Source organism: Periophthalmus magnuspinnatus, chromosome 13 (assembly GCF_009829125.3).
Source record: "Periophthalmus magnuspinnatus isolate fPerMag1 chromosome 13, fPerMag1.2.pri, whole genome shotgun sequence".
Classification (NCBI taxonomy): Eukaryota; Metazoa; Chordata; class Actinopteri; order Gobiiformes; family Gobiidae; genus Periophthalmus; species Periophthalmus magnuspinnatus.
The window spans coordinates 17,783,292-17,809,765 of record NC_047138.1 but is presented as its reverse complement, the minus strand read 5'-3'; the positions used below and the strand labels follow the sequence as shown (position 1 = coordinate 17,809,765).

Sequence of the window (26,474 nt, the reverse complement as noted above, 5' to 3'; positions counted from 1 at the left end):
GGACTCTCTTCTGTCCTTTCTGGAGAGTCCGTTGCTTCATTGTTCACATTACCTGTGTGGAACCCATTAAACCTTCTGACTTTATGTTTCAGTCTCTTGGTCTTTGACACTTACAATAGAAACGAACATTCTTACATTATTCTCATTGCAATAATAATTTCTCATGATAATAATGTCTTCTTATTGTCTAGCAATAACTGCACATTCCTTTATTCCATGTAACTCCCCTCCTTTTTAATCATCAAACACATGCCCTGTACTTATCTTTATTCAGATTTAACAGTTTCATGTCACACTGTTGTAGATGAGGTAAACCAGTACGAACATTTGAATGTGTATTGCGCAGAGGACTCCATTTTCTTCTCTTTTTTGCGTAGTTGCGGTGCATGATGGGATATAGAAGTGCATGAAGTGTGCATGGATGCACGCTTCGGTTACGTCCGATCTCCATGGAAACGGTGGAAAGGGAAGGGCAGGTTTGTCGGGCGCATTCAGTAGGGTGGGTTGAAATGGGACAGGCCTTGTCGCGCCAGAAATTACATAACTGCCCTTCGATGCACACTTCGAATGGTGATCCTAAGGCCAGTTTTGCGAATTGGGACACGGCCACAGCAAAGGGTGCATTTGTCGAATTAGGACACGGCCAGCGTCTGGAGACGCTCGCAGTCCGCGAATCATATGAGTTGGGTGCGTGTCTTGACCTCCGCCGAATCCCTAAGGTTAAGAACCACTGGTCTAACAGGAGTCCACACTTCAAACCTCACCCCTGCAGCCAGGTGTTTGTAATCAGACACATGGCGTAAGGGTTTAGTTCCACTTTAAAGGCCCTGTACCTGATTTTTTTTTCATGTATTAGAGCAAAATTCATACAGATATATTGTTTAAGCAGCTCTTGAGGTCAAAATAAGTCTGCTACCTATCTATCTGCATCTAATTATAAAGCATTATATTGTCTATTAATCAGGAAGTACACAGTTAACATGCTAGTTGTTGCTACCTTAACTGTGATGGTAAAACTCTGCTCTGGTCTCAGAGTTGTGAAAAGCACGTATAAATTCATCATGGTGAATAATTAGGATGTACAGAATGCATAAGGTAAGGGAGGAATAACTTTGGATCGCTGCAAACTGTTTTAAATTAACTACTTCTGTTTTTCACATTTTAGGACAGTAAAAATCAGGTACAAATGCTAAAGGCACACCTTTAGCATTTGTCTTTAGGTTAGGCCTGATTATAAGTATGTTTTACTCATCACCTGAAGTTTTAAATTTTAAGGCTCTTTAGTTAGAATCATTTTATATTAGCATGTTAGCATTAGCAAAGGCATTTTATATGAAGAACATAGAAAAGACTTGCTCTTTTTTGCAGCACAGCGTCCAGGACCATCATGTTTTTGATGCGGAGTTCAGTCTAGTCCCTCGCCCACTGCTGATGTTTGAACAGAGAGAAGGCTGTGAAGGCAACAGGAGTGGCGCCCATGGATCCAGGAGCAGGGGTGCAGTGGTTGGGCACAGTGGAGGGCCCCACAGAGTTAGGGGCCTCAAACACACAAGTAGGGGCCTCAAACACAGGTTTGAATCCTGTGGGCACAGGAGTGGGGGTCAGGTGCTTTGACCCAGGAGCCTTATCAGTCAGTAAGTTTGCGTTTTCTCGACCCTTGACAACTGGAGTCTAGCAGTATGGACTGGGGAAGAGGGGCTTGAAACACAGAATTTGTGGGCTCCAACACAGTATCAGGGGTCTCAAACAATAAGTATGGTGCCTCAATGATAAAATCAAGGGCCTCAAACCCAAAATCAGGGGTCTCAAACCCAAAGTCAAGGGCCTCAAACGCAGGAGTGGGGTCCATTGACACAGGAGTAGGGTCCACGGACACAGGAGTGGGAGCCACGGACACAGGAGTGGAAGCCACGGACACAGGAGTGGGGACCTGGCGCTTGGATCCAGGACCCTCATCTTTTTTTTTTCTTGACTGTTGATGACCAGAGTCCATCAGTGTTGACTGGGGATTCGGAAACACAGGAGCGGAGCCCGTGGACACAGGAGTAGTAGCCTCAAACAAAGGAGTGGGGCCAGTGGACATAGAAGAGGAGGCCGGGCATTTGGACCCGGGACCCTCATCAGAAACTTTCCGCTTTCTTGTCCCTTGACAGTGCGGAGACTGGGGAGGGGCGTCACGCACAGGGCTCTGGCTGGGCTATTCAAACCAGAGCCCTGACTTAAACCCATTTGAGCACCTCTGGAGAAACATGAAAATGTCCACCAACCTGACAGAACTGACAGAACTGGAGAGGATCTGCAAGGAGGAATGGCAGAGGATTTCCAAAGGGGGCCTTAACACTTTCCATACACACTGTATATAGTGTGTGTGCATATGTGTATAGTGTGAGGGTCCTGTGATCTGTGACCCAACCTGTCCTGTGCGAAACTTGTTTCTAGTAGTGCTAATGCCACAGTGTCATGCAGTGTGGCTATCTAGCTCAACTGGTAAGTGCGAGGGAAAGACCCTTCGCACCTTATAAAAAGACGAGTGTGAGGCAAACTAATGAGATGTCACCTGTGTGTGTAGTACAGTATGTGTATATAGAGTGTGTGTGTGTGTGGGGGTGTGTGGGGGGGTGTGTGTGTGTGTGAGAGAGAGAGAGAAAGAGTGTGTGAGAGAGAGATAAACTTGGTATGGTTTATCACACACCTGCTTTTCCCAAGTGTGTTTTACCATGTTTCTGAGCACATCATGCACTTTGAGGAGGGAAAATAGTGACAGTCATGAAGCACACATTTTCTACAAAAACAGTCTGGATGGACAACTGCAGAAACACAGAAGATGACATTTTTATTAAGAGGTTACCATATTCATCTCAAATAATCACACTGTCCTGAGAATCTTCTATATTAAGCAATATGTTCTAAAATGTAATATAATATTTAAGAGCAAAGAGTCCATTCATTTCGTGATTTGTGCTTAAAGAAGACATCGTGCTTTTGTCTGCTATATATACGGTAGTTCTAACACCTGTGACACCTGTGGGTCATTAGGTTATTTTTGGACATTTTACATTGTAGTATTAATCTAAAATCACTTGATAAAAGAAACAAGTCTACTAACTTCCAAATTGAAAAATTGCACAGCCCACTGGGAGCTGATTCCCACCTGCCCTTTTATGAAATGCCGCCACAAACATCATTTCAATAAAGAGCTGCATGCTGTCAGCCTCTCCTATGGATAGCTGCAGATTGCACTTGTGAGCAGCAGATATTAAAAAAAAAAAAATACACATATACGCAACACTGCCAAATCCCACGAAAATAAAATTGTGTACTGGTGGCAGTAAAATGGAGGTAGATTGGAGCAATGGCGTATTTAGAGTACTGCCCATGTCAGACTGCACACATGTCTGCAGAGTTGGTGTCATGAGACAGAGGGGAGCTGTAGGCCGAGTCCCAATCCCGCTCAAACACTTGCTGCAGTTGTGCCTGGACTGTGGCCCCTGAGGAGTCTGGGGCTCCTGCATAAAGTGACGGCTGCTGCACCACCAGGGCAACGCCCGCTGTGTTCACAAAGTAGTCCCCAGACCAGTTGGATGTCCCTGGGAGAAAACACACAAGTTACAGCCAATGAATTTTTAGTTTTTACAATTATAGTGGCAAATTAATTCATTCAAACTTATTTCACTTCAATCTATTCTTCAAAACAGGAAAGTTTACATGTTTATGTCACATTAACTTTATTTTGATGTTATAAAGATGGTCACATTCTAGAGTAAAAGTCAAATATTACATAATGCAAATGAAAAGGAATGAAGGATTTCACTGTTAGGTCCTATAACGTTTGCCTGTGTATTTGAGTAAAAAATCACGTAAGTGGACGTTAGCTTTGCCTTCACAGCAAAACTGCACTGGCATCTGAAAGTTGTGACAAGTGCTTATAAACTCAGAATGCATAAGGTAACTGAATAAGTTTGGACCACTGCAAACTAAATTGAACTAATTTGTTTTTAAGAGTTTCTAAGATTGCAAAATTTAAATTGTGATGTTTCTTCAATAATTGCTAACAGAAAAATTTGATGTGTGCTTCAGACCCTTTCATTTTCAAGAAAATATGAATTAATGAAGTATTCATGAACTATGGCATTAGATGACAGCAATAGCTATACAATAGGTATACAGTCATATTTAAAAGGCTACACTGACAGTCACCTGAAATATATCAAATACAATTTCATTTTATTTCTTGTTTCATTAACTTTAAGTAAAATTCCCATTGAATGTCCATCTCCTGTGTATTCATTGCATTTTTTTTTAGGGCTGGGACATTTCTCTGCAGCGATGTATCATGCTTCAAAATATCATGATAAATAGCAGAATGTACCAATAATTAGCCATAAAAGGGACTCATTTACTCCTCTACAGCTCAAATCTGATCATATTACAATAAAAATATCTAATTTTTCCATTTTTGCAAAGAAAAAGTGCTCACGATAAATATTGTGGTCCAAAATATATATTATATATAATATAACAGTAAGTCAATATAGTAGTTACTGTGACAGGCCTACTTGTTTGTTCATAGGAATGAAAATGCATCAAAATGCAGGAACACATTTCACATCAAAAACAGTTCCAAGTTATGATGTGCACAGTATTAGTAACAAATTTGGCATTTTATTATTGTACCGACACTATGGAAAAAGTGTGATACCTGTTACCACATAAACAAAACATAACAAAAACACACTGTTTAGACATCAGAATGTCATTTTTGACACTAAATAACAGCATCTGGTTTCTGACTAGTTGTGATATAGATAAAGTCCAATTTTGTCCAATTTTTCTTAATTATGTAAATATCAAGACTAGTTTTAGTGTTGAGTAGTATTTAGGTATTGCTGGGTTTCAGATGACATCACAACATTCTATAGGCCAATAATATTTAAAGGGTCCGTATTATGCTATTTACTGATCTATGTCATCCCTGGAGTTGTGTTTTGTTTCATTCACACATGTTTAACACACTAAGCCTGCAAGAGTTCTCTCAAAAACAAAACACCACATGACATAACAAGTTAGATCAGAGTAACAAAGGAAGTGCTCCACTGTGTTTTTAAAGTCCATAGACCTTCGCTAGAGTAATTTAGATTGATTTCAGCCCTGGAAAAAGGTAGCTATTAACTAACTACTACTTCATGACATCACAAGGTGGAACAGAGAGTTTTGAGTTTTGGAGATATAGACAGACATAATGCAGGATTACTTAAACCTGTGAATGAAACAAAACACTACTCCACATATGTTCTTGATGAGGTAACAGCATTGTAACACAGCTAAAAGCTCACAAGTCAATTTTGCTTCAATACAGATGTGGGAGAGCTAAAATGAATATTGTTAAAATGCATAATTCTGTTGTAATGCAGAAGTATTAATAGTCGAGTGTAACGTCTAGTCAGTTACAGAAAAAAATCAACAACAAGAAGTACAATGTAATCATTGTCACAGTCATCATTACATTGTAGAACCTACATGCATACGTACCTATATAGGCTGTTTTGTCTGTGACCATGTACTTGTTATGGTTAACTCTGGCAAAGGGGATCTCCTTCTGTTTGGGGTTCGCTGGTACCACAAACAGCCTCTGCAAAACAAGCACACAACCCCATGTCAGAGCTCCGCAAGGGGGTAAAGTGCTAGCAAAGGTCAGCTCACCACTTGGATGTCCAGTTTGCTCCGTGGCTCTTGCAGGGAGGCCAGGGAGCGGAGGAAGGGGAACATGAGGGGTTGAGTGTTGTCCCAGCAGCTGATGAGCAGACGCACTGCCACATTCCGCTCATACACCGCCCCCCGAAGGGCAGAGTCAATACTGGCCCAGTACCTGCGCACACACACAAAAGTGAAGCAGAGACATTAGCAGATGGGTATTGTCCACATGATGCTAATAGATATTGTTGTATTGAAGGTAATTCAACAGAGGTGGAAAGACTACTGAAAGTTTTTAGCCATGTAACTGTACTGTTACTTTAGTAAAAAGTATTACTACCAAATTTTTACTTAAGAAAAAGTAAAATGTAATACTACTACGAAATACTACTCTAAATAATAGTGACCAGTTACATTTTAAAGCAAAGCTATTAGCATTTGTTATTAAAGAATTTGATTATTATTACTGTTGTAAAACTGAAGTCGTTTTAAACCACAATTTGCATAATCTATGGGCTTTGTCCAATCATATCCGGATATGCATTGTGTTTGTAGGTACAGAAATGAGTCAAGACAAGTGAGACAACAGTGGACAGGGCCACTGTTGTCTCACAGGGCCTCAATTACATTTAAAATCATAATCAAATGTACTAATTAATTACAATTACGTGCTAGAATATACTTAGGTTCAAGGACAAACACAAATAAAGCTACATGTTCACTGTTTTCTCTTAAATCCTACATTACACAAAACTGAGGTTATAATATTGTTCCCTCATCAAAAACATGCCCGGAGCTGTGTTTTGCTGTATTCACACATGTTTGGATTAATAGCCAAATGGTAGTTTTAAGGTTAACAGCTTTTTAGCCTCAATTGAACTGCCTTAGTCTTCAGTACTCCAAAATAACAATAGGCTGTTGCGTTTATATTTAAATATTTTTGTTTTACCTTCTGTACAGTTGAGATTTTCAATAGAAAGTCTCAGATATCTGCTGGTGTATCGAGATGTGTAGCTATAACCATAGGTGTAACTTTAAAATCCAGGGCTTAAGTTATCCAAATGATTCCATTGAAGGTGTATGGAGTGGAATGCTTCCTGTATTAACACACATTAACATCACAAGGTGGAACACAGTGTTTTCAGGTTAAGAAAAGGACACAGTCTAAATATGCAGGCTGTTAAATATGTGTGAATAAAACCTATTCATTAAAATATCCAGGGATGTTTATAATGAGGAAATAATATTGTAACATAAGCTTCACTTCCATAGAGCCGTTACAGGGTGGGGCTCATTGTTGTGCTGCTGTTGATCTGTGTTGATGCTCTTGTAGGACCAGAGTTTTTATAGCTGTTCTGAGTCTCATGGCAGCCTCGTCACCTCTTCGGGGTTTGTCTTGCTAGACATCTGTCACGCCCAAAAGTGGCTTGGGCCTTTTGTAATTAAAACGCTCCCAACTGTTCCGTGCCAAGGCAGCCCCAAGCAAAGCTGTGCCAGGGTAAATGAGGCTACAGATCAAAAACAAGAGAGCCAGGGTTAAAAGCTTACTTCTTGGGATAGGAGAACTCCATGGTGGGCAGGTAATTCATGACTGCGATGTAGATGAAGCTCTGAGCATCACTGATCACACCAAGGATGGCCTGAAGATCGGAGGTTCTGCCAGACGCACAGAAGGACGGGGGCGAGCTCTGCAGGAGAACAGGTTACTGCAGAGTAATGTTGTCACAATACAAAAATATCAAACTTGACTTCATTCCTAAGGACTATACTCAATACTCTGCCCATTCTGATACCAAAAAACCCCAACAAAAAACCTCTTTCTTTAGACAATAGCACGTGATTTTCAACATTCAATCGAGTACTAGTAGTAAAATTGTAAAAATAGTAATAGTACTTTATTTTATATTCCCCTGTGGCCTTAAATCTGTGTAATCCCTCAGTCAACCAGGTAGGTTCCATAGTGGTTCATCGGCATATACTAGTCTATATGGTTCTGATACTGCTCAAGATCATTCTAAAGCTTTCTAGGAAAGGTTCACTTTTATCCTGTGAATGTGACTTTTTCAGTATCAATATTTGTTCAAATGAGTATCTAGTTTTGCTACTAGTTTTAATATCGATTAGCATCTGAATTTTATTCTTTTGACATCCCTACTGTAGAGAGGATCAGGAGGAGGAGCAGACATGTTGACGTTGTGAGCTTTACCGACAGATAGATGCTGGCCTCCGAGCTGTTGAACTGCAGCTGCATAGGGCTGTCTTGGTTGAAGGTGGTGGAAAAGCTGCTGGGCCATGAAGGGGGAATTGACTGGCTCTGTCCCACGTACCAGTAGGCCTCAAAGATCTTCTCCAGGTCTGCGGCCAGACAGCTGCAGTTGTACACGACCGCTCCCAGTTCCTTTACCTACAGCCCAGCACAGAAAACCTTTACACCAGGGCTTTCAGGCGTCAGTGTTGCTCTTAGGCAGAGGGGTTTAGACTGCTACCTGTGTAAGGGATCTCCAGTCCATGTTGGCGCTGCCGATGTACACGTGTTTCTTGTCTACCACCCAGAACTTGGTGTGGAGGACCCCTGTTGTGAGCTTCTTCATGTTCACAGTCATGACCTGAGCTCCTGGAACACAAAAGTAAAAACATATGTCTCACTGAAGGCACCACCTGGTCTGAAGGTCCCAGTGAAGGTTGTGGTGAAGGTCCTGGAGGTAGGTCAGGGTTCAGACAGAGCTTACACCTCACTGACATCAGGCCACATGTCTCAGAGTCATCACCAGTATGTGTGACATAACAATACAATGATTTCTATTTTGCAATGAGCAACAACTTAACAACTGCTTGTGCCATCTGCAGCTCTGGAACAAGAATAAGCATTGAGTTTATTTTCGTGTGAGTGATTTTGAGCCAAATAGATTTAGCCACAGCAAGACAAGATACAACATTGGTCCTCTTGCATGAAATGTTCTTATAAATTTGTACTTAAAGGGCCCATATTATGCCATTTTCTGATCTATGTTATAATGTTTCCTCATCAAAACATATCTGGAGTTGTGTTTTGTTAATTCACACATGTTTAACACACAAATTCTGCACATTTAGGCTGTGTTCTTCTGTCACTCTGTTTCACCCTGTGATGTCATGTGGTAATACAGGAAGTGCACCACTGTGTTTTTAAAGTCCATTCACCTTCACTAGGATCATTTGGCCAATTTCAGCCCTGGAATTTCCAATCTCTACTGAACTAAAGGTAACAGGTGTTAACTTGAAATCTACCACTACATGGCATCACAAGGTGGAATAGAGCATTTTAAACTTTGAAGATGTGCGCAAAAGTATTACTAAAACATGTGTAAATGACACAAAACACAACTCCAGGTATGGTTTTGATGAGGTAACAACATTACAACATGGTTTAAAGCTCACAAGAGTCAATTTAGCAAAATAATAATGCTACCAAAAATTCAAATTTCTAAAGTTATACAGTCATCCATTTGGTCAAACAGTACTGTACCAGCCCCAGTGTACTATATATGGACCACTGTTACAGCCTTGCGCCTGGTCTCCACGACTGGACTCAGCACCCCCATGACCCCCGATGACCCCACACAACCCCCATGACTCCACACAACCCCCCACGACACCCCACAACACCCCACGACACCCCACAACTCCACACGACCCCTCCATCACCCTCCATGAGTGGAGTGTACCTGTCTCCATGCTCCAAGTTAGGAAAACTTTACCTTCTTGCATGAGGCCCATTGTCTGTTTTCAATTACACATGACTGTAGCAAGACAAAACATTTAATTTCCGTTCCTGACAAACCAAAAACTGTTACATTACACCAGTCAGACTCATGGCCAGAACTTAATTTGCCTTCAAAGCCTGGTGATAGAGACTTTGTCGAAAAGGCCACCTTTAGTTTTAAAGTCGCAGGTACCTTATAGGGAAATAGATAGATAGATAGATACTTTATTGATCCTGAAGGAAATTTAAGTTTAGCTGCAGCAATATTTCTACTACGCTTCTCATGATAACCCCGTTTCCATGGTGCAGAAATAATCACACACTTCTACTAATATATTCAATAATATGGCAAAAGGGCAGATGTGCTTCAGAAGTGATTTGTCTCATTCTGTGGAGGACCCAAACCCCTTGTGTACCTGCTCTTTGGAGCAGCTGCAGGTTGGCTGGCAGACTCTCCTGGGGTGAGTTCACAGCGATGCGGACACTGAGCTTTGGAGACAGGTCAGCCAAAGCCTGCAGCACAGCCTCACCCTAAAACAACATAGACAGAAAAGGGACATCAAGATAACCTGCTATCAATGTACACATATCTACTGTGGAAGTTTGTCCTGTACGAGGCTGTGGTCTGCTCAGGAAAAGCACCATCAAAAGGGACAATAGTTCGACAGACACAACCTCACATGAAGCATACCTGTTCAATAATCAGGTAATGTGCCAATTAGTTGCCTGGCAAATCCAGAATGATAACTCTTTTTCGAGGGATATCAATGTGGTCAGCACGCCCTCAGCTGCGTCTCAAGCCAGAATCAAACACGGCTGTACAATTAGATTTGTTTTTTTTCAGTGACACATGTTCATTGGTTGCCTTTGATTTACAAACAAAATCACATTTCCCTCACCTCAGATTAATCGAGTTTGCTCTTCACTATTCTGCTGAAATCTTTAGCTAAATTTGTTTTGATATGGACAGGGCATGCATGTCCACTGTATTGCCCAATCCACCTTTCAATCACACCCATCTGAACTCAGGGAGATTCACCTGTGACCAGGCTCACACCTTCATAAAGTATTTAAGAAGAGTGTATTCTGATATCTGGAATTAATTACTGTTTTATAGACAAAAGGCAATGCGATGGGATCCCAATTGAAATAGCAGATGCCACACTGGGACACCAGTGGCTCTAGTGGAAACTGCTGTTGTGTCTTTGTCAAGACACTTGCCACACCCACATTGCCCACTATGAATGTGGTGTGTTTGTGGGTGTTGGTGGTGGTTAGAGAGGCCAATTGGCAGCCTTGCTTCTGTCAGTTTGCCCCAGGGCAGCTAAGACTACAACAATAACTTACCACTATAAAGCTTTGAATGGCCCTATATAAATACAGTGGGGCAAAAAAGTATTTAGTTAGGCACCAACTGTGCAAGTTCTCCCACTTAAAAAGATGAGAGAGGCCTGTAATTTTCATCATAGGTTTGCTGGAGAGCATTTGGATGATCCAGAAGTGGATTAGGAGAATGTCATATGGTCAGATGAAACCAAAATATAACTTTTTGTTAAAAACTGTTTGGAGGAGTGTTCGGAGGAGAAAAGAATGCTGAGTTGCATCCAAAGTACACCATACCTGCTGTGAAGTATTGGGGTGGGAACATCATGCTTTGGGGTTGTTTTTATGCAAAGGGACCAGGACGACTGATCCGTGTAAAGGAAAGAATAAATGGGGCCATGTATCGTGAGATTTTGAGTAAAAACCTCCTTCCATCAGCAAAGGCACTGAAGATGAAACATGCCTGGGTCTTTCAGCATGACAATGATTCCAAACACACTGCCCAGGCAACAAAGGAGTGCCTTGGTAAGACGCATTTCAAGGTCCTGGAGTGGCCTAGCCAGTCTCCAGATCTCAACCCCATAGAAAATCTTCGGAGGTAGTTGAGGGAGGGACACAGAGGGAGTCTGTGTTGCCCAGTGACAGCCCCAAAACATCATTGCTCTAGAGATCTGCATGGAGGAATGGACCAAACTACCAGCAAGTGTGTGAAAACATTGTGGAGACATACAGAAAATGTTTGATCTCTGTCATTGCCAACAAAGGGTATATAACAAAGTACTGAGATGAACTTTCGTTATTGACCAAATACTTATTTTCCACCATAATTTTCAAATAAATTCTTTAAAAATCAGACAATGTGATTTTATGGATTTTTTTCTCAGTTTGTCTCTCATAGTTGAAATGTACCTATGATGAAAATTACAGGCCTCTCTCATCTTTTTAAGTGTGAGAACTTGCACAATTGGTGGCTGACTAAATACTTTTTTGCCCCACTGTACAATGAATTATTATTATTACAATTAAAAAAAATCTTTTTGATGTTGAGTTTTATAGCTTTTTATTACCTTTGTTATTAAGAACAAATATCAGTTTAATCTGATCTACTGCATTCATTTCCCTTGGGTAAATGGTGTTTATCTGCAGTGTGGCGAGCCTGACACTGTCTCACCTGGGCAGCAGAGGGTTCCTCAGTCTTTGTGTCCCTGTTGGTAAGGGTCCAGTAGAAGGAGGCGATGTCCAGGCTGCTGGTGGCCTCCCGCATCAGCTTCTGCCAGGCCTGGGAGATGGTCAGGTGTGTGGTGCTGGAGTTAAAGGTCACTCCCTCTGGGATGCTCTCCACCAACACAAAACTGAGGAAGAGTAGAACAGTCTGAGGGCATATACTTGGAAATAACTGGGCTTTGACACACAGCCCACCTTATGGCAACATAGAACTGACTTGTAGACACACACCTACTGTACTAAGCTCTGGGCCTTCATTTTAGATGTACGAATGTGATTGGAGAACAGAGCACATCCAAGAGCACGTCTGTGTGTAACAAAAGGCAAACGTACACCTTTACTCTTGGGGCAGTGTGCACCTCACCTAATGGTTGATGGTGCCGATCATAAAGGGTGACCTGTGCACACACATATGTGACTGTGTTAGTGCCACGTACAAAAAACAGCCATGCTTCATGTCCCATACTGCCACCCATTTCCTTCCGGCATCCTCTTTTTTCCCAAGAGCCTTCACCCGCATCTACACATCGACTGATTCTGGGACAAGCTTTTCCCTTAAGCTTAAAATATCAAGCAGAATTATGGGATGTCTTGGAACGAGTTCAGACCAGAGTGTTAGGCACACAAACGTGCTGCCTGTGCCAAATGTAGCAGCATAGGATATAGACAAATGTGTGCACAGACCATTCTTTGAGCTTTATACGTTATGATCGGTGCCACCAACGATTGGCTAAGGTGCCATGCCCAACAGCCCAGAGCCTGTCCATGTGCCTTTGGTTACACACAGATAGAAACGCTCTGGATACTCTGAGCCTCTACAGTTACAAATGCACTGTTATGCTCCATTATGCTAATGTTAACAAAAGCCGAAATTCACTCTCCAACGTGGCTTTATAAACTATTAATGTAGAAAAACTGTCTGGGTTTCTAAATGACTTGGATCCTCATTTTGGCTCATTTCAGCACTTTCATAGTATGTATTACTTTATGTAATCTTTACTGTAATATAAAGTGTAATATTCCCGGTAATTTACCCGAGAAATTGCTATATCAAAATGCCGGAAATCAGTTCTGGCTTTGTTCACACATCACCCTGTTCTGGAAAAATGCAGGTAAATTCCCAGGTCAAGCTCTATGTGTGAAAGGAGCTTATGATGATCTGTCCACCTCAGTATATGTCACATAATGCCATCTCTGGTTCGACTGCATTGCATAGCCAGGTAGTGGGTAGTTTCATTTACTCAGTAACATTTACTTGAGTAACTTTTTAAAGAAATCATGCTTTTCTAGCAGCATACATTTACTACTACTTGAGTAATATTTTTATTGACGAAACAGTACCGATATAAAAGTTTTGGTTACTCTTCCCACTGTGAGTAAAGCCTGCCACATACTACAGGATTTAGGACCCGATTTGCTTTTCCCCGATTTCAGGGAGGCGTGACCAGAATTTGGATCTTCATATGCAATTTTGAATCTTCTGTGCTCTCCGAGTATGGTGTGAGTGTGACTCTGAGCTGTTCTGTCATATCCTAACCACATAACATTACCACAGCAACAGCTAATAAAACAGAGTGTCATGGGGCAGACAGAATGACGGACACAGAGGCAGAAGATACATGAGATGTATTGTGTACGTGAAGTGAGTTCCTACCTGCAGGGGTCCGATGGCGGCTCAAACCGGGGAAAAGGGGTGCTCCCGTCTTCTGGGGGGTCCAGGAGGATGAGTACTGGCAAGGCAGTCAGCAGCACAGCGGTCAGGGAGAGCAGAACCAGCAGAGCACACAGACTCTGCAGGGAAATGTTCACTGGGTTACACTCTTTACACTAGCACCAGATAAGCACTGGTAATTTTTCAGCATGTCTTTACTGTGGTAATTAGGGCTGCATGATTTTAGGAAAAAAAATTGCAACTGCTAATTTTCAGACACTTTTTTATAATTAAATTTGCAATATATGTATAAAGTAGGATCCTGTTCAGAGTGCACAATGTAAAGAACTGATAAACTAATACAAGAATCCCATATATTTCAGAACGTGTTTGTAGAGGTCTAAACTAGAGTTGCCACGGTACAGAAATGTAAAACTCGATTTTCGATACTAAGGAATAGACTCAATTCTTAATACCGATTCCGATACCACGATGATTATAAAAAGCTCTTTCTTTAGACCTGTAGAAAAGAATGTGATTTTCAACATTAAATGGTAGTACTTTTATACCCATGTGGTCTTATATCTGTGTAATCCCTCAGTCGTCCAGGTATGTCCCATAGTGGTTCATGGGCGTATACTAGTCTATGTGGTCTTATACTTGTTCTGATATAGCTCCAGCTCATTCTAAAGCTATTCAGGAAAGGTTTCTGTCCTGTGAATGTGTTCTTTTGACAACCCTAGTCTAAACTACAGGTACAATTGGGTTTTTCCACTCAATACAATTAACTGTGCAGCTGTTGGTGTACAACACAGACCAGCACCAGCAATATCACTTTCTAAGCCAGTGTGTCAGCCAACATAAGAACAGGGGGCTCAATTCTAAAAAGTTACATGGAATTCTCCATAAAAGAATACACACTTCCACAAAATTTATCTGAAATACGGAAAGGTGCCCATAGATCTTTAAACCAGGACAAGGGGACTTTTTTACTCTCATACACCTGGGGTACTGACAGACTGCAGATGGCGCTGTCATCCTGCCTCTACCAGTCGGAACACAGTGCCAAAACCTGTTTGAATCAACTGATCAGACACAGTAATATCATGTGACCACTCTGACCACTCTAGTGAGGAATCCAAACTGTCAGGTATGAAAACTTTTGTTGGTCTGAAAAAAGAATCTCTTAAAATAAAAAGAAATATATATTTGCTCACTATACTCGCTTCTGTCTCATCTCTGAAAATCCAAAGTTCGGAGTTTTTAGTCCGGACTACCCAATTTCATGTTAGGTCGTCTTTGTAAAGATCACACATTAGACATGGAAAGTCTTGCAAGTTTCATTTTTGTACTGTAAGGAAGCACAAATCCAGCTATTTCAGTTCTGATGTCGATATTGACACTTTAATACCCAACTGATACCAGTGTATGGAAGCAAAAAGGCACTTATTTCCTGAAAACACAGTTAACCTATTACACAAGAAATCTAACTGTGTGTGGAACTATTATTTACCCTTCAAATAACAAATGAACAGCTTTGTATGAAGAAAAGTTGAAACACTACTACACGTTCTAGGCCACAATCAGCCTGGAAATTACAACGCTGCACATTATTACACAGTGTTTCCCATTCATACAGGAGACTATTGTGGCTGCACACGGCCTAAAATTCTCCCCCATAGTCTTAGGTCATTTCACACATGTTAGCGGCTCTGTGGACCAAACCCAGTGCACACTAGATTTAGTTATGTTTACTTTACTTTTGGGTCGGTCTTCACATAAATTGAACATCATTCACCCCAAACACGCACCATGAGCTACCTGAAAGACCATCAGCTGATCACTGAACTTATTTTTGTGACAACCCGCTTCAAGTGAACAGAGCCTTGTCAATACATGCACACATTTGCTTCCTCTATCCCCCTATTCCCCAGGTCTTTTCATCACCTGTAGCTAAATACACCGCGACGAGTGCGTGCGGAGGAGACATGATGGCGGAAGTGAAAAAGGTTTTGGAAAAACACAAAGACCCAGGCTCACCCAAGCAGACAGACCCAGACTCAACTGCGCGGACAGAGGCTGGAGGAGACCAGCCTCTTTCTTGAGATTGATATTAATTTGATCCAAACTGCCTCGTCAGACATGTTTGTCTGACTACAGTGCCTATTCACAGAAATATTGTATACGTATAATGTTTTTTACTCCAATGTTTTTTGCTCTAATTCCAAGCACTTTTCCTGTCACAGCGGACTGTGTGAGTTGGCACTTTGGAACTTTACACTTTGTTGGACATCATATCAAAAAAAAACATATATATATTATCATAAAACTTATAAAAAAGATGTAACTGGTAAAAATCTCTGCTTAGATTAATAGGCATTAAGTGATATTTATACTCCACAAATTGCATGGTAGGAAATAATTTAAATAAAAATAACTTGTGACATCATAATCTTAAATAAATAGATCCACCAATTTTTTTTCAGTATTGGCACTGATGAGACTCCTGCGCATTTTGAGATGCCATGCAACACTTACATGAAAGACCAGACGATATGATCACATAAACAACATTGTAATCGCGAGTGGGGGTGTGTAGGTACTGGTGCCAAATGTGGGAAGACCTACCACTGGAGCTCTCCTCTGGGACTGTGCCTCCTGCTGCTCTCCTAGCTGAAACACAAACACACAAATGGGATTAAAGTTAAAGACTCAAGGCTTTTGAATCACTTCCAGAAAAAAATGTTGGTACCTGTCGGTTAATGAAAGAAAAACTCACAATGGTCACAGAAATAACTTGAATCTGACAAAAGTAATAATAAATAAAAATTCTATGAAATTTAACCAATGAAAGTGAGACATTGCTTTTCAAACATGCTTCAATAGAATTATTAAAAAATAAACTCATGAAACAGGCCTGGACAAAAATGATGGTACCCTTAACTTAATATTTTGTTACACAACCTTTTGAGGCAATCACTGCAATCAAACAATTTCTGTAACTGTCAGTGAGACTTCTGCACCTCTCAGCAGGTATTTTGGCCCACTCCTCATGTGCTCCAGTTGTCTCAGGTTTGAAGGGTGCCTTTTCCAAATGCCAGGTTTTAGCTCCTTCCAAAGATGCTCAATAGGATTTAGGTCATCTATTAACACGTTTTATAAGTTTAATGTTTGTTTTTGATGCTCTGAGTCTCCTCTCCCTTTGCTATCCGTGTTAAGTCACTCCCCCTTCAGAGCGCTATCACAACACAATCAGGGTGCGTCCCGCTGAAACTAATAATAATAATGCATTTTATTTATAAGTGCCTTTCAAAAAACCCAAGGACACTGAACAAGATAAAAATTAGATAAAAACATACAAATACAATAAAACATGACAAAAAACTGATTGATAAAAGATGTGTGATTGGTTACAAGAGATAGGACAGTCTGAACAGGCGAGTTTTGAGTCTGGATTTGAAGAGTGGAAGAGAGTCTAAGTTGCGGAGATCAGGAGGGAGAGAGTTCCAAAGCTGGGGGGCAGAGCGGCTGAAAGCCCTGTTCCCCATGGTCACAAGTCGGGCACAGGGTACAGTGAGCTGGAGAGAGGAGGAGGAGTGGAGAGTGCGGGCAGGAGCAATGTGGAGGTCAGATATGTATGAAGAGGCTAGGTTGTGTATGGCTTTGAAGGTGGTAATTAGTATTTTGAAGTTAATTCTCTGTTTTATGGGGAGCCAGTGGAGTTGTTGTAGGATGGGGGTGATGTGGTGGATAGTGGATAGTGGATGTGGATAGTCCGTGCTATGACCCGGGCTGCAGAGTTCTGAAAGAGCTGCAGCTTCTGGAGGGATTTATTGGGGAGTCCAAAGAGAAGAGCGTTACAGTAATCAATGTGGGAAGTTACAAGGCTGTGGACTAGAATGGCAGTGGGTGGAGAGAGTGAGGGAGGGGCGAAGACGTAAGTGGAAATATGCAGACCGGGTGACATTATTGATGTGTGAATGAAAGGAAAGTGTACTGTCGAGGATGACACCCAGACTCTTGACCTGAGGGGAAGGATGGACAGTTGAGTTGTTGATGTTGATTGAGAAGCTGTTAGATTTGGAGAGTGTGGATGGGGTGCCTACTAGGAGGACTTCTGTTTTGGAACTGTTTAGCATGAGAAAGTTAGTGGAGAACCATGTGCTGATCTCCTGTAGGCAGAGGATAGGGAGGATGGTGGGAGAGATGACGAGAGCCTGGAAGAAAGGTAGAGGTGGGTGTCATCTAACAGTGAAAGTGAATGTTGTGCTTACAGAAGATGAAACCAAGAGGGAGAATATAGATGATAAAAAGGAGGGGCCCCAGGACAGAGCCCTGGAGAACCCCAGCGGATAGAGGGAAGGTGTGCACATCACGTCAAGATTGTCAAGTTGCTGTGTACAGTTTTGCATCACGCATTTGTATATTTATGGAGAAATGTCGTAGGCTTTTGGGCTGAACATTGCATAGAATTTTACAGCTAACTGTAAAAAGGGTTTGAATAAGGCCTGGGAGAAGGCCTGCTAAAATACTTGGATGGATGACATCTAAAACATCTTTAGGTATGTTTTCGATAATGGAACAACATTATAACAAGGTAAAATTGCTTAAAAAAATCAACTTTGTAAAATACCACCTCTTTAAAGCTAAATCAAATATGTATTTTAGGGTCTGTTTTTAATGAAAGCCTAGCAGCCCACCTGTTTGTATGGAATATCCTCCGTCATGTTTACACACTTGCAGGGTTAACACAAGTGGCACATCAGGGACCAGCAGTGTAGGAGGACCTGAAACAGAATCAGCCAATCAGAGAGCAGCTTGGACACTAATGCTCTCAGCATCAGCCAATCACAGTGCAGCTCAACTCCACAACTATCACAATATCATAGTGTCACAATACAAACATTTCTTTCACGATGCCTGCATTTTCTGTCTCCCTGTGTGCTCTCCCCCTCCCCTACCTGTCTGAATCCGGAGCTGGGCGGAGTTCCTACTCCTCCCGTGTGCACCTGGAGTGCATTAGCACAATCATCGCCACCTGCTGTCGAGTATATGAGGGCTCGGCAGAAGACACTCGGAGCCAGACCGTCCGCGTGTAAACATTCCTGCTCCTCCCCCCCCCTCCCCTGCTTGGCTTGCTCTGTTCCCATGCCCGATCCTGTCCTCGTCTGGTCCTGGTTTTCCCCGTTCCTGCTCACCACTCCGCACGCCTGGTTTGCCTCCCGTGTGCTTAATGAACTACTGACTCTTATTATTCCACAAACTGTTAATAAACACTGTAAAATTGCCCCGAGTCTGCATTCCTTGGTCCGCTCTTGTACGACAGAACGGTCTGGCCAACATCGACCAAGCAGGCTCGGGCCCGGACCAGTCACTGCGACAAGCGTGTTCCCACCAGGGTGTGATTATTGGACAACATGAACAATCTATCCGGACCTTGTTGGATTTTAATCAGACTTTAACTCAACAAGTGGCTCAGCTTACCAATCAAGTTGCCGTGCTGCTCGCTGCCCCACCTGCTGCGTCCAAAGCGCCGCCGCGCCCTCCGGAGTCGAGAGGCATGGACCCGGAGCCATATTCAGGTCAGCTCAGCCTCTGCCGGGGGTTTTTGTTCCAGTGCATGTTCCTGTTTCAGCAGTGCCCCACTCGTTTTAATTCAGAGGCCTCCATTCCATTTCCGTTCCATTTGATTGCCGATCCGTTACATTTGTGGATTACTCTGGGGAAGGGCTCTCCAGTGGGCAGAGGCACGATTGGCAAACACACCGATAGACAATGTGAACTTTAATGACTTTATTTCCGCCTTCAAACTGGTTTTTGATCACCCGCACTATCAGGCCAGTGCTGCGTCCCGGTTGCTGAGTCTCAACCAGGGGTCCCGGACTACACCATCGAGTTCTGGACACACGCCGCGGAAGTGGACTGGACGGATAGTGTGCTTCGTGACACCTTTTTACGGGGGATTAACGAGCACCTGAAGGATGAATTGGTGTCTCGCGATGAACCCCCTGACTTACGCGCCCTTATCACTCTGACCCACCGGATTGACAACCGGCTGCGGGCACGCCAGAGAGAGAGACGCCGGCCACTGGCCCGACCGGAGCCGCACGCCACCCCGCCTCTTCCCAAGGAGCCTATGCAGGTAGACCGGACGCTCCTATCGGCCGAGGAACGTCGAAGGAGGCGTCGCTTGGCTGAGGCGTACCTCTATTGCGGCGAACACGGACATTTTGTGGCCACCTGCCTGGCTCGGCCAAAAGGGGGCACCCACCAGTAGCACTGGGAGTACTGGTGGGTGAGGCCTGCATCCCAGAGAACAATAATAGACTGAGGCTCAATGCCAACCTGTGTGTTCATTCAGAGACTTTACCTGTTTTAGCGCTCGTGGATTCCGGAGCAGAAAGGGATTTTATCAACGCCCAATTAGCGGAGCAGCTGGGCGTCAAACTGGAGTCCTTGGAATGCCCTCTTAGCGCCCAGGCTCTTAATGGACGTTTCTTGGCCCACGTTACGCACATTAAGGAACCCGTCACTGTGGTCTTGTCCGGCAACCACCGTGAAACCCGATGTTTCCATGTGCTTTCCTCCTCTGCCTCCCCTTTGGTTTTGGGCTACCCCTGGCTACGTACGCATAACCCCGTCTTTGATTGGAACCGGGGTAGAGTTTCTGGATGGAGCCCAAAGTGCCACGCCCAGTGTCTTCAGCCCGCCTTGTCTCCCGCGGGAAGAGCCGGTTCCACTCCCGGTCCCTCTTCGGACGTTCTGAACCTGTCTGCAATCCTGGCTGAGTATCATGACCTCGGGGAGGTCTTTAGCAAAGACAGAGCGCTTTCTCTACCCCCGCACCACCCTTATGACTGCGCAATCGACCTCCTGCCGGGTGCTCCCTTACCCTCCAGTCGTTTGTATAACCTGTCAAAGCCCGAGCAAGAGTCTATGGAAGACTACATCCGTGATTCCCTGGCTGCCGGCATCATCCGCCCGTCTTCGTCTCCGGTGGGTGCGGGGTTCTTTTTCGTAGCCAAGAAAGACAAGTCCTTGCGTTCTTGCATTGATTACCGGGGCCTGAATAACATCACGGTAAAGAACAAACACCCGTTACCTCTACTTGACTCCGCCTTCACTCCTCTCCATGGGGCCACCATTTTCTCTAAGCTCGACCTACGGAACGCATACCACTTGGTGCGCATAAGGGAGGGGGACGAGTGGAAGACGGCTTTTAAGACCCCCCTTGGCCACTTCGAATACTTGGTCATGCTCTTTGGCCTTACCAACGCCCCGGCAGTATTCCAGGCTCTTATAAATGATATCCTTCGTGACTTTCTAAACCGCTTTGTCTTTGTGTATTTAGATGACATCTTGATCTTTTCTCGGTCCCTCCAGGAACACCGCCTACTGGAGAACAAGTTATTCGCAAAGGCTGAAAAGTGCGAATTCCACGCTGAGGAGGTCAGTTTTCTGGGTTTCATAGTGGGGCGCGGCCAGGTGAAGGCAGACCCGGAGAAGGTCCAGGCAGTCGCGGAGTGGCCAGTTCCTGCCAATCGCAAACAGCTCCAGAGATTCATCGGCTTCGCCAACTTCTACAGACGGTTCATACGGGATTTTAGCCGTGTAATCTCATCACTCACTAAACTGACCTCTCCTTCTCTCCAGTTCTCCTGGTCACCTGAGGCGCACTCGGCCTTCAACCGGCTTAAGAAAATGTTTACATCCGCCCCCATCCTTCGCCAGCCCGACCCTTCGCGCCAATTCGTGGTGGAGGTGGACATGTCCAACACGGGAGTGGGGGCTGTGCTGTCCCAAAAATTTAACCCCCATAACCGCCTCTGCCCCTGCGCCTTCTTCTCACGTCGGTTGTCCCCGGCCGAGGCCAACTACGATGTGGGGGACCGGGAACTCCTCGCCGTGAAGCTCGCCCTGGAGGAGTGGCGCCACTGGCTAGAGGGGGTGGAACAACCGTTTGTGATGTGGACGGACCACAAAAATTTGGAATATATACAGTCCGCCAAACGGCTCAACTCACGTCAGGCATGCTGGTCCCTGTTTTTCAGCCGTTTTAACTTCATTCTCACCTACCGTCCCGGATCACGGAATGTCAAGCCTGACGCCCTTTCCCGCCAGTTCACCCTGGAGTACGGCCCCTCCCCAACTGAAACCATCATCCCTCCTTCCTGTGTGGTGCCGGCGGTGCGTTGGGAGATTGGGGACACGGTCCGGGAGGCCCAGGCCCGCGATCCAGACCCAGGTAACGGCCCACCTGGTAAACATTTTGTCCCTGACTCTGTCCGTTCCCAGGTGCTTGAGTGGGTCCATAAATCCAAGTTTGCCTGCCATCCCGGTATGAGTCGTACTCTCTCCCTGCTGAAGCGACACTTCTGGTGGCCCACTATGGACACAGACACCCGGGCCTACGTGTTGGCCTGCCAGGTATGTGCGCGGGCTAAATCCTCCCACTCACCGCCCTCTGGGCTCTTGTCTCCCCTCGCTGTCCCTAGGCGGCCTTGGTCCCACATAGCGGTGGACTTCGTGACTGGACTCCCGCCTTCTCAGGCGGTGGACCGCTTCTCCAAGGCCACCCACTTTATTGCCCTGCCTAAACTCCCGACGGCCAAGGAGACTGCTGACCAGCTCACCGCTCAGGTTTTCCGTCTTCATGGCATCCCGGTGGACATTGTGTCTGATAGGGGGACCCAGTTCACGTCCCAAGTGTGGCGCGCCTTTTGCGAGGGGTTGGGCGCTACGGTCAGTCTCACATCCGGCTTCCACCCGCAGTCCAACGGGCAGACGGAGCGGGCCAATCAGGACCTCCTAAACATTCCTGCTCCCTCGCTCGCTCCTGCTCCTGACCCTGCGCTCCAGCTCTGGTACAGTCCACCCCTCGTCTTCGCCTCCTGTCCTGTCTTGGTCTCCTGCCTGCTTCCCGTCTCCTGCCCTGGCTCTCGCTCCCTGGATTACTCCTGCCCGGCCCCCCCGGTCTCGTCTCCGGTCTTGTCTTGCTCCGGCCCTGGCTGTCTCCGTGTCTGCTCTGGACTACCCCCGCTTGGCTTGCTCTGTTCCCATGCCCGATCCTGTCCTTGTCTGGTCCTGATTTTCCCCGTTCCTGCTCACCACCCCGCATGCCTGGTTTGCCTCCCGTGTGTTTAATGAACTATTGACTCTTATTATTCCACAAATTGTTAATAAACACTGTAAAATTTCCCCAAGTCTGCATTCCTTGGTCCGCTCTTGTACCTGCCTTTACGACAATTTCAAACTCGAATTTGATGCTGAGGAATAGACTCGATACTCAATACTGATTAAAATACAACGATAATAATAAAAAAACTCTTTCTTCAGACAATAGATTATGATTTTCAACATTAAATCATAGTACTTTATTTTACATTCCCATGTGGCCTTATATCTGTGTAATTCCTCAGTGGTCCAGGTAGGTTCCATAATGGTCCATGGGAGTATACTAGTCTATGTAGTCTTATACTTGTTCTGATACTGCTCAAGATCATTGTAAATTCAGGACAGGTTCATTTCTATCCCACTGATGTGACTTTTTTAGTATACCTGCTCAAATGATTACCTAGTTTTGATATTAGTTTTAGTATAGTATAATATCAATTAGTATGTGATTTTCAATATATTTGACAACCTTGTCTACAGTATGAAGAGCCTTGGTTTGTGGAGATGGAATTGTAGTAGCCCCTAAAGCTGCAGAAGCCCACTCCTCATTCACACTGGCTTTAGTGAGAGGGACAGAGACAAAGAGAAGGTTCCAGAGGCCACCCCAGTGGCCCTCAGACTCAGCCTACCCAACATGCTGAGTGCAACCACAGTCAACACTAAACACACGGCTTTCATTCACCCACCACAAAGGCAGAGGTGGGCAGAGCAGACAAAAACTGTACTCAAGTAAGAGTAACGTTACTTAAAAATAATATCACCCAAGAAATTACTCTTTAAGAACCTATATTACACTATTTACTGGTCCATTTCATAATGTTTCCTAGTCAAAAACACCCGGAATTGTGTTTTGTTACATTTACATGTAACAAACCCTGAATATTTAAGCTGAGTTTGTCTTAAACTAACAACACTCTGTTCCACCTTGTGATGTCATATGGTAATACAGGAAATGCTCCACTGTTTTTAAACTCCATACACCTTGCCTGGAATCACTAGTATGAGTTCAGCCCTGGAACTGCCAATCTCTACCGAATTAAAAGGTAAAAGGAAGTTGTAACTTGAAAACTACCGCTTCATGACATCACAAGGTGGTACAGAGCATTTTGAGCTTTGAAGATGTAGACAGACTAATAATGAAGAATTACTGAAACATGAATGACACAAAACAGAACTCTAGGTATGTTTTTGAGGAGGTAAAAGAATTATAACATGGCTTAAAACTCACCAGTGTCAGTTTTGTGTAATAGTGGGCCTTCAAGTAGGAGTAAAAAGTATTTGGGAAAAGTACTACTCAAGTAAGAGTAACTTAAAGAGTAACTGTCAGCAGGTAATATCTGATTTATAATTTAAAGTTAAACTAATTTGAAGGACAAAACCTTAAATAATGCACAAAATCTGTTATTTTCAAAGGACGGACACAAAAATAAGCCAAACTAAATCATATCTGAAGGAGCGCTGCAAGAAACACAAATAATTTCATATTGAGAACATGAAGCTTTTGTTTCTTGTAAACTTTCTCGCAGTGGGAAGAGGAACCACAACTTTTACTCAAATAAGAGTACTGTTACTTCAATAAAAATATTGCTAGTAGGAGTAAGAGTATGCGGCTAGAAAAGTACTGTGAAAAGTACAATTTCTTTATAAAGTTACTCAAGTAAATGTAACTGAGTACTACCCACCTCTGGAAAAACGCCATGAGTAGGGCCTTCGGAACTAGTTATACTAAAACAAAAATATGCAGTAATATTACTAATGCCACTTCAATCTCCACGTATAGGTTAATAGAAACCTATGATGACCACTGAAATCTGAGCCCTTTATTATTAGTTTGTCTATATCTTCAAAGCTCAAAATGCTCATTGCCAACTTGTGATGTCGTGTAGTGGTAGTTTTAATTAACAGCTACCTTTTACCTTTAGTTCAGTAGAGATTGGTATTTCTGAATTCTAGTGAATGGTGTACGGACATTAAAACACAGGGGAGCACTTTCTGTATTGCCACATAACATCACAAGGTGGAATAGAGTGTTTTCAGTTTGAGAGAAGAACTCAGCCTAAATATGCAGCGTTTGTGTGTTAAACATGTGTAAATGAAACAAAACACAACTCCACAACTATGTTTGTGATGAGAAAACAACATTATAACATAGCTCAGACATGTGTAACATGGGCCCTTTAAAACAGGACTAACTGAGAATTATGATCAGTAATAAACACACAGCACCCAAAGGTCCTGTCCCTGCTGTAAAGTCAAGTGACACTGGTTTAAGCGGTCATCTCTGGTCACTGTGTGGTCACTGATCATGGCCGATACTTCCTCTGCCTCAAAGGTAATAAAGCCAGACACAGCAATCCTGAAGATCACGTGAAAGACACACTTCTTTCTTCTGTGCTCCTATGGGTGCTACTATGGACGCTCCAGTAGTTAGTGATGTGAAGAATACTTTTAAAAATGTATTTAGTTACAGAATACTGATTAGCCCAAATTAAAATGTATTTTGTAATGTATACATGGTCCAATCAGAGTACTGTATTCTGAATACTCTGAATACTTTTACAGTGAGTAGAATTATATTATAGTATAAAAAAACAAATTGCATGAAGTACAGTCTTGTATTCCTTTTAATTTAAGAAAGTAACTGTAACTCAGGTTTTAACATGATCTTATTTCAGAGATCGTATAGTAACTCAATCACTCACTCATTTACCCTAAGCTTTTACTATATAAGAGCTGAGTTCTGCCTGTCCTAAACAAAGTGTCCCAGCTCCAAACGCGTTCTGTGAAACAACAACCATCTTAACTCACCGGTACAATGTCACAGCCACCGATTCTAGTCCGTTCTCATCCACACCGGCGTGTAGGCTACGGATTTTTAGTCTATGAAACACGAAAAAACAAGTCAAAGCCGTATCTTGTCAATCTTCTACTGTCCGTGCGCTGTGGACACATACTGCCACGTGACACAAGTAGATAACGTGATTGGATGGCGTTTTGTCACGTGAGTCAACTGTTTTGGTGGTCAGTGTGCCATTACCACCACCAGAGGGCGCCGCATACCGTCCCACCATGGCCCCACACCTGAGGGACTCTGAGCGCCGTCTGAGCCACGGACTCTATAAAGAAGTTATCATTTGTATAAACAGTCTGTCATTTAACCTGTTCGTAAAGCTTTCATGTGGAAACCACAAAACAGCACTCTGCACCGAAAGATGTTTTAATATTTCATTTAATCAACCTGACCTAGAGTTATATTGGACATAACTTCAAATTGAGACCGTTTTCCCAAAATGCATTTTCTCCCCATGGGGAAATAAATCCGAATTTTTAGGCAAATGTCAGATCAAACTCAAATACTAAATGCAAATTCAAATCTCATCTGTATATTTTTAGTAGGCCTATCCAATATGTCAACGAAAAGAAGGAATGTAAACATGTCTCTTTTCATGTTTTTGTTTTGAATGCCCCCGATATGGTACATTTTGGTCGTCATAAAATGCCATTTTTTCTTACATTTATATGAGTAAAATACAGAAGAAGTTTCAAATTGATATCTCTATTTCTTTACTGTTCACCTGCAGTGTCTGGCCTTGTCCATCACATTTTTGTAAGACTATTTTTATGGGTTTCAGGTTCGTGTTATATGCAAAAGGATATTTTGTTTTATTC

At 43.3% G+C, this 26,474-nt stretch overlaps 1 protein-coding gene across 1 annotated transcript; it reads right to left on the bottom strand.

The window, feature by feature from the left end:
• Positions 1 to 2,809: 2,809 nt before the first annotated feature.
• On the bottom strand, positions 2,810 to 25,763 carry pld3 (phospholipase D family, member 3). The gene is made up of 12 exons (XM_033976983.2): positions 25,614 to 25,763; positions 18,332 to 18,418; positions 16,260 to 16,304; positions 13,635 to 13,771; positions 11,928 to 12,108; positions 9,850 to 9,964; positions 8,178 to 8,305; positions 7,898 to 8,095; positions 7,240 to 7,379; positions 5,701 to 5,866; positions 5,530 to 5,629; positions 2,810 to 3,587 (listed from the first exon to the last, which is right to left on the bottom strand). The coding sequence occupies exons 2-12, from the start codon at positions 18,356 to 18,358 to the stop codon at positions 3,379 to 3,381; spliced, it is 1,446 nt and encodes a 481-aa protein (XP_033832874.1). The 5' UTR covers positions 18,359 to 18,418; positions 25,614 to 25,763; the 3' UTR covers positions 2,810 to 3,378.
• Between the last annotated feature and the right edge of the window lie 711 nt (positions 25,764 to 26,474).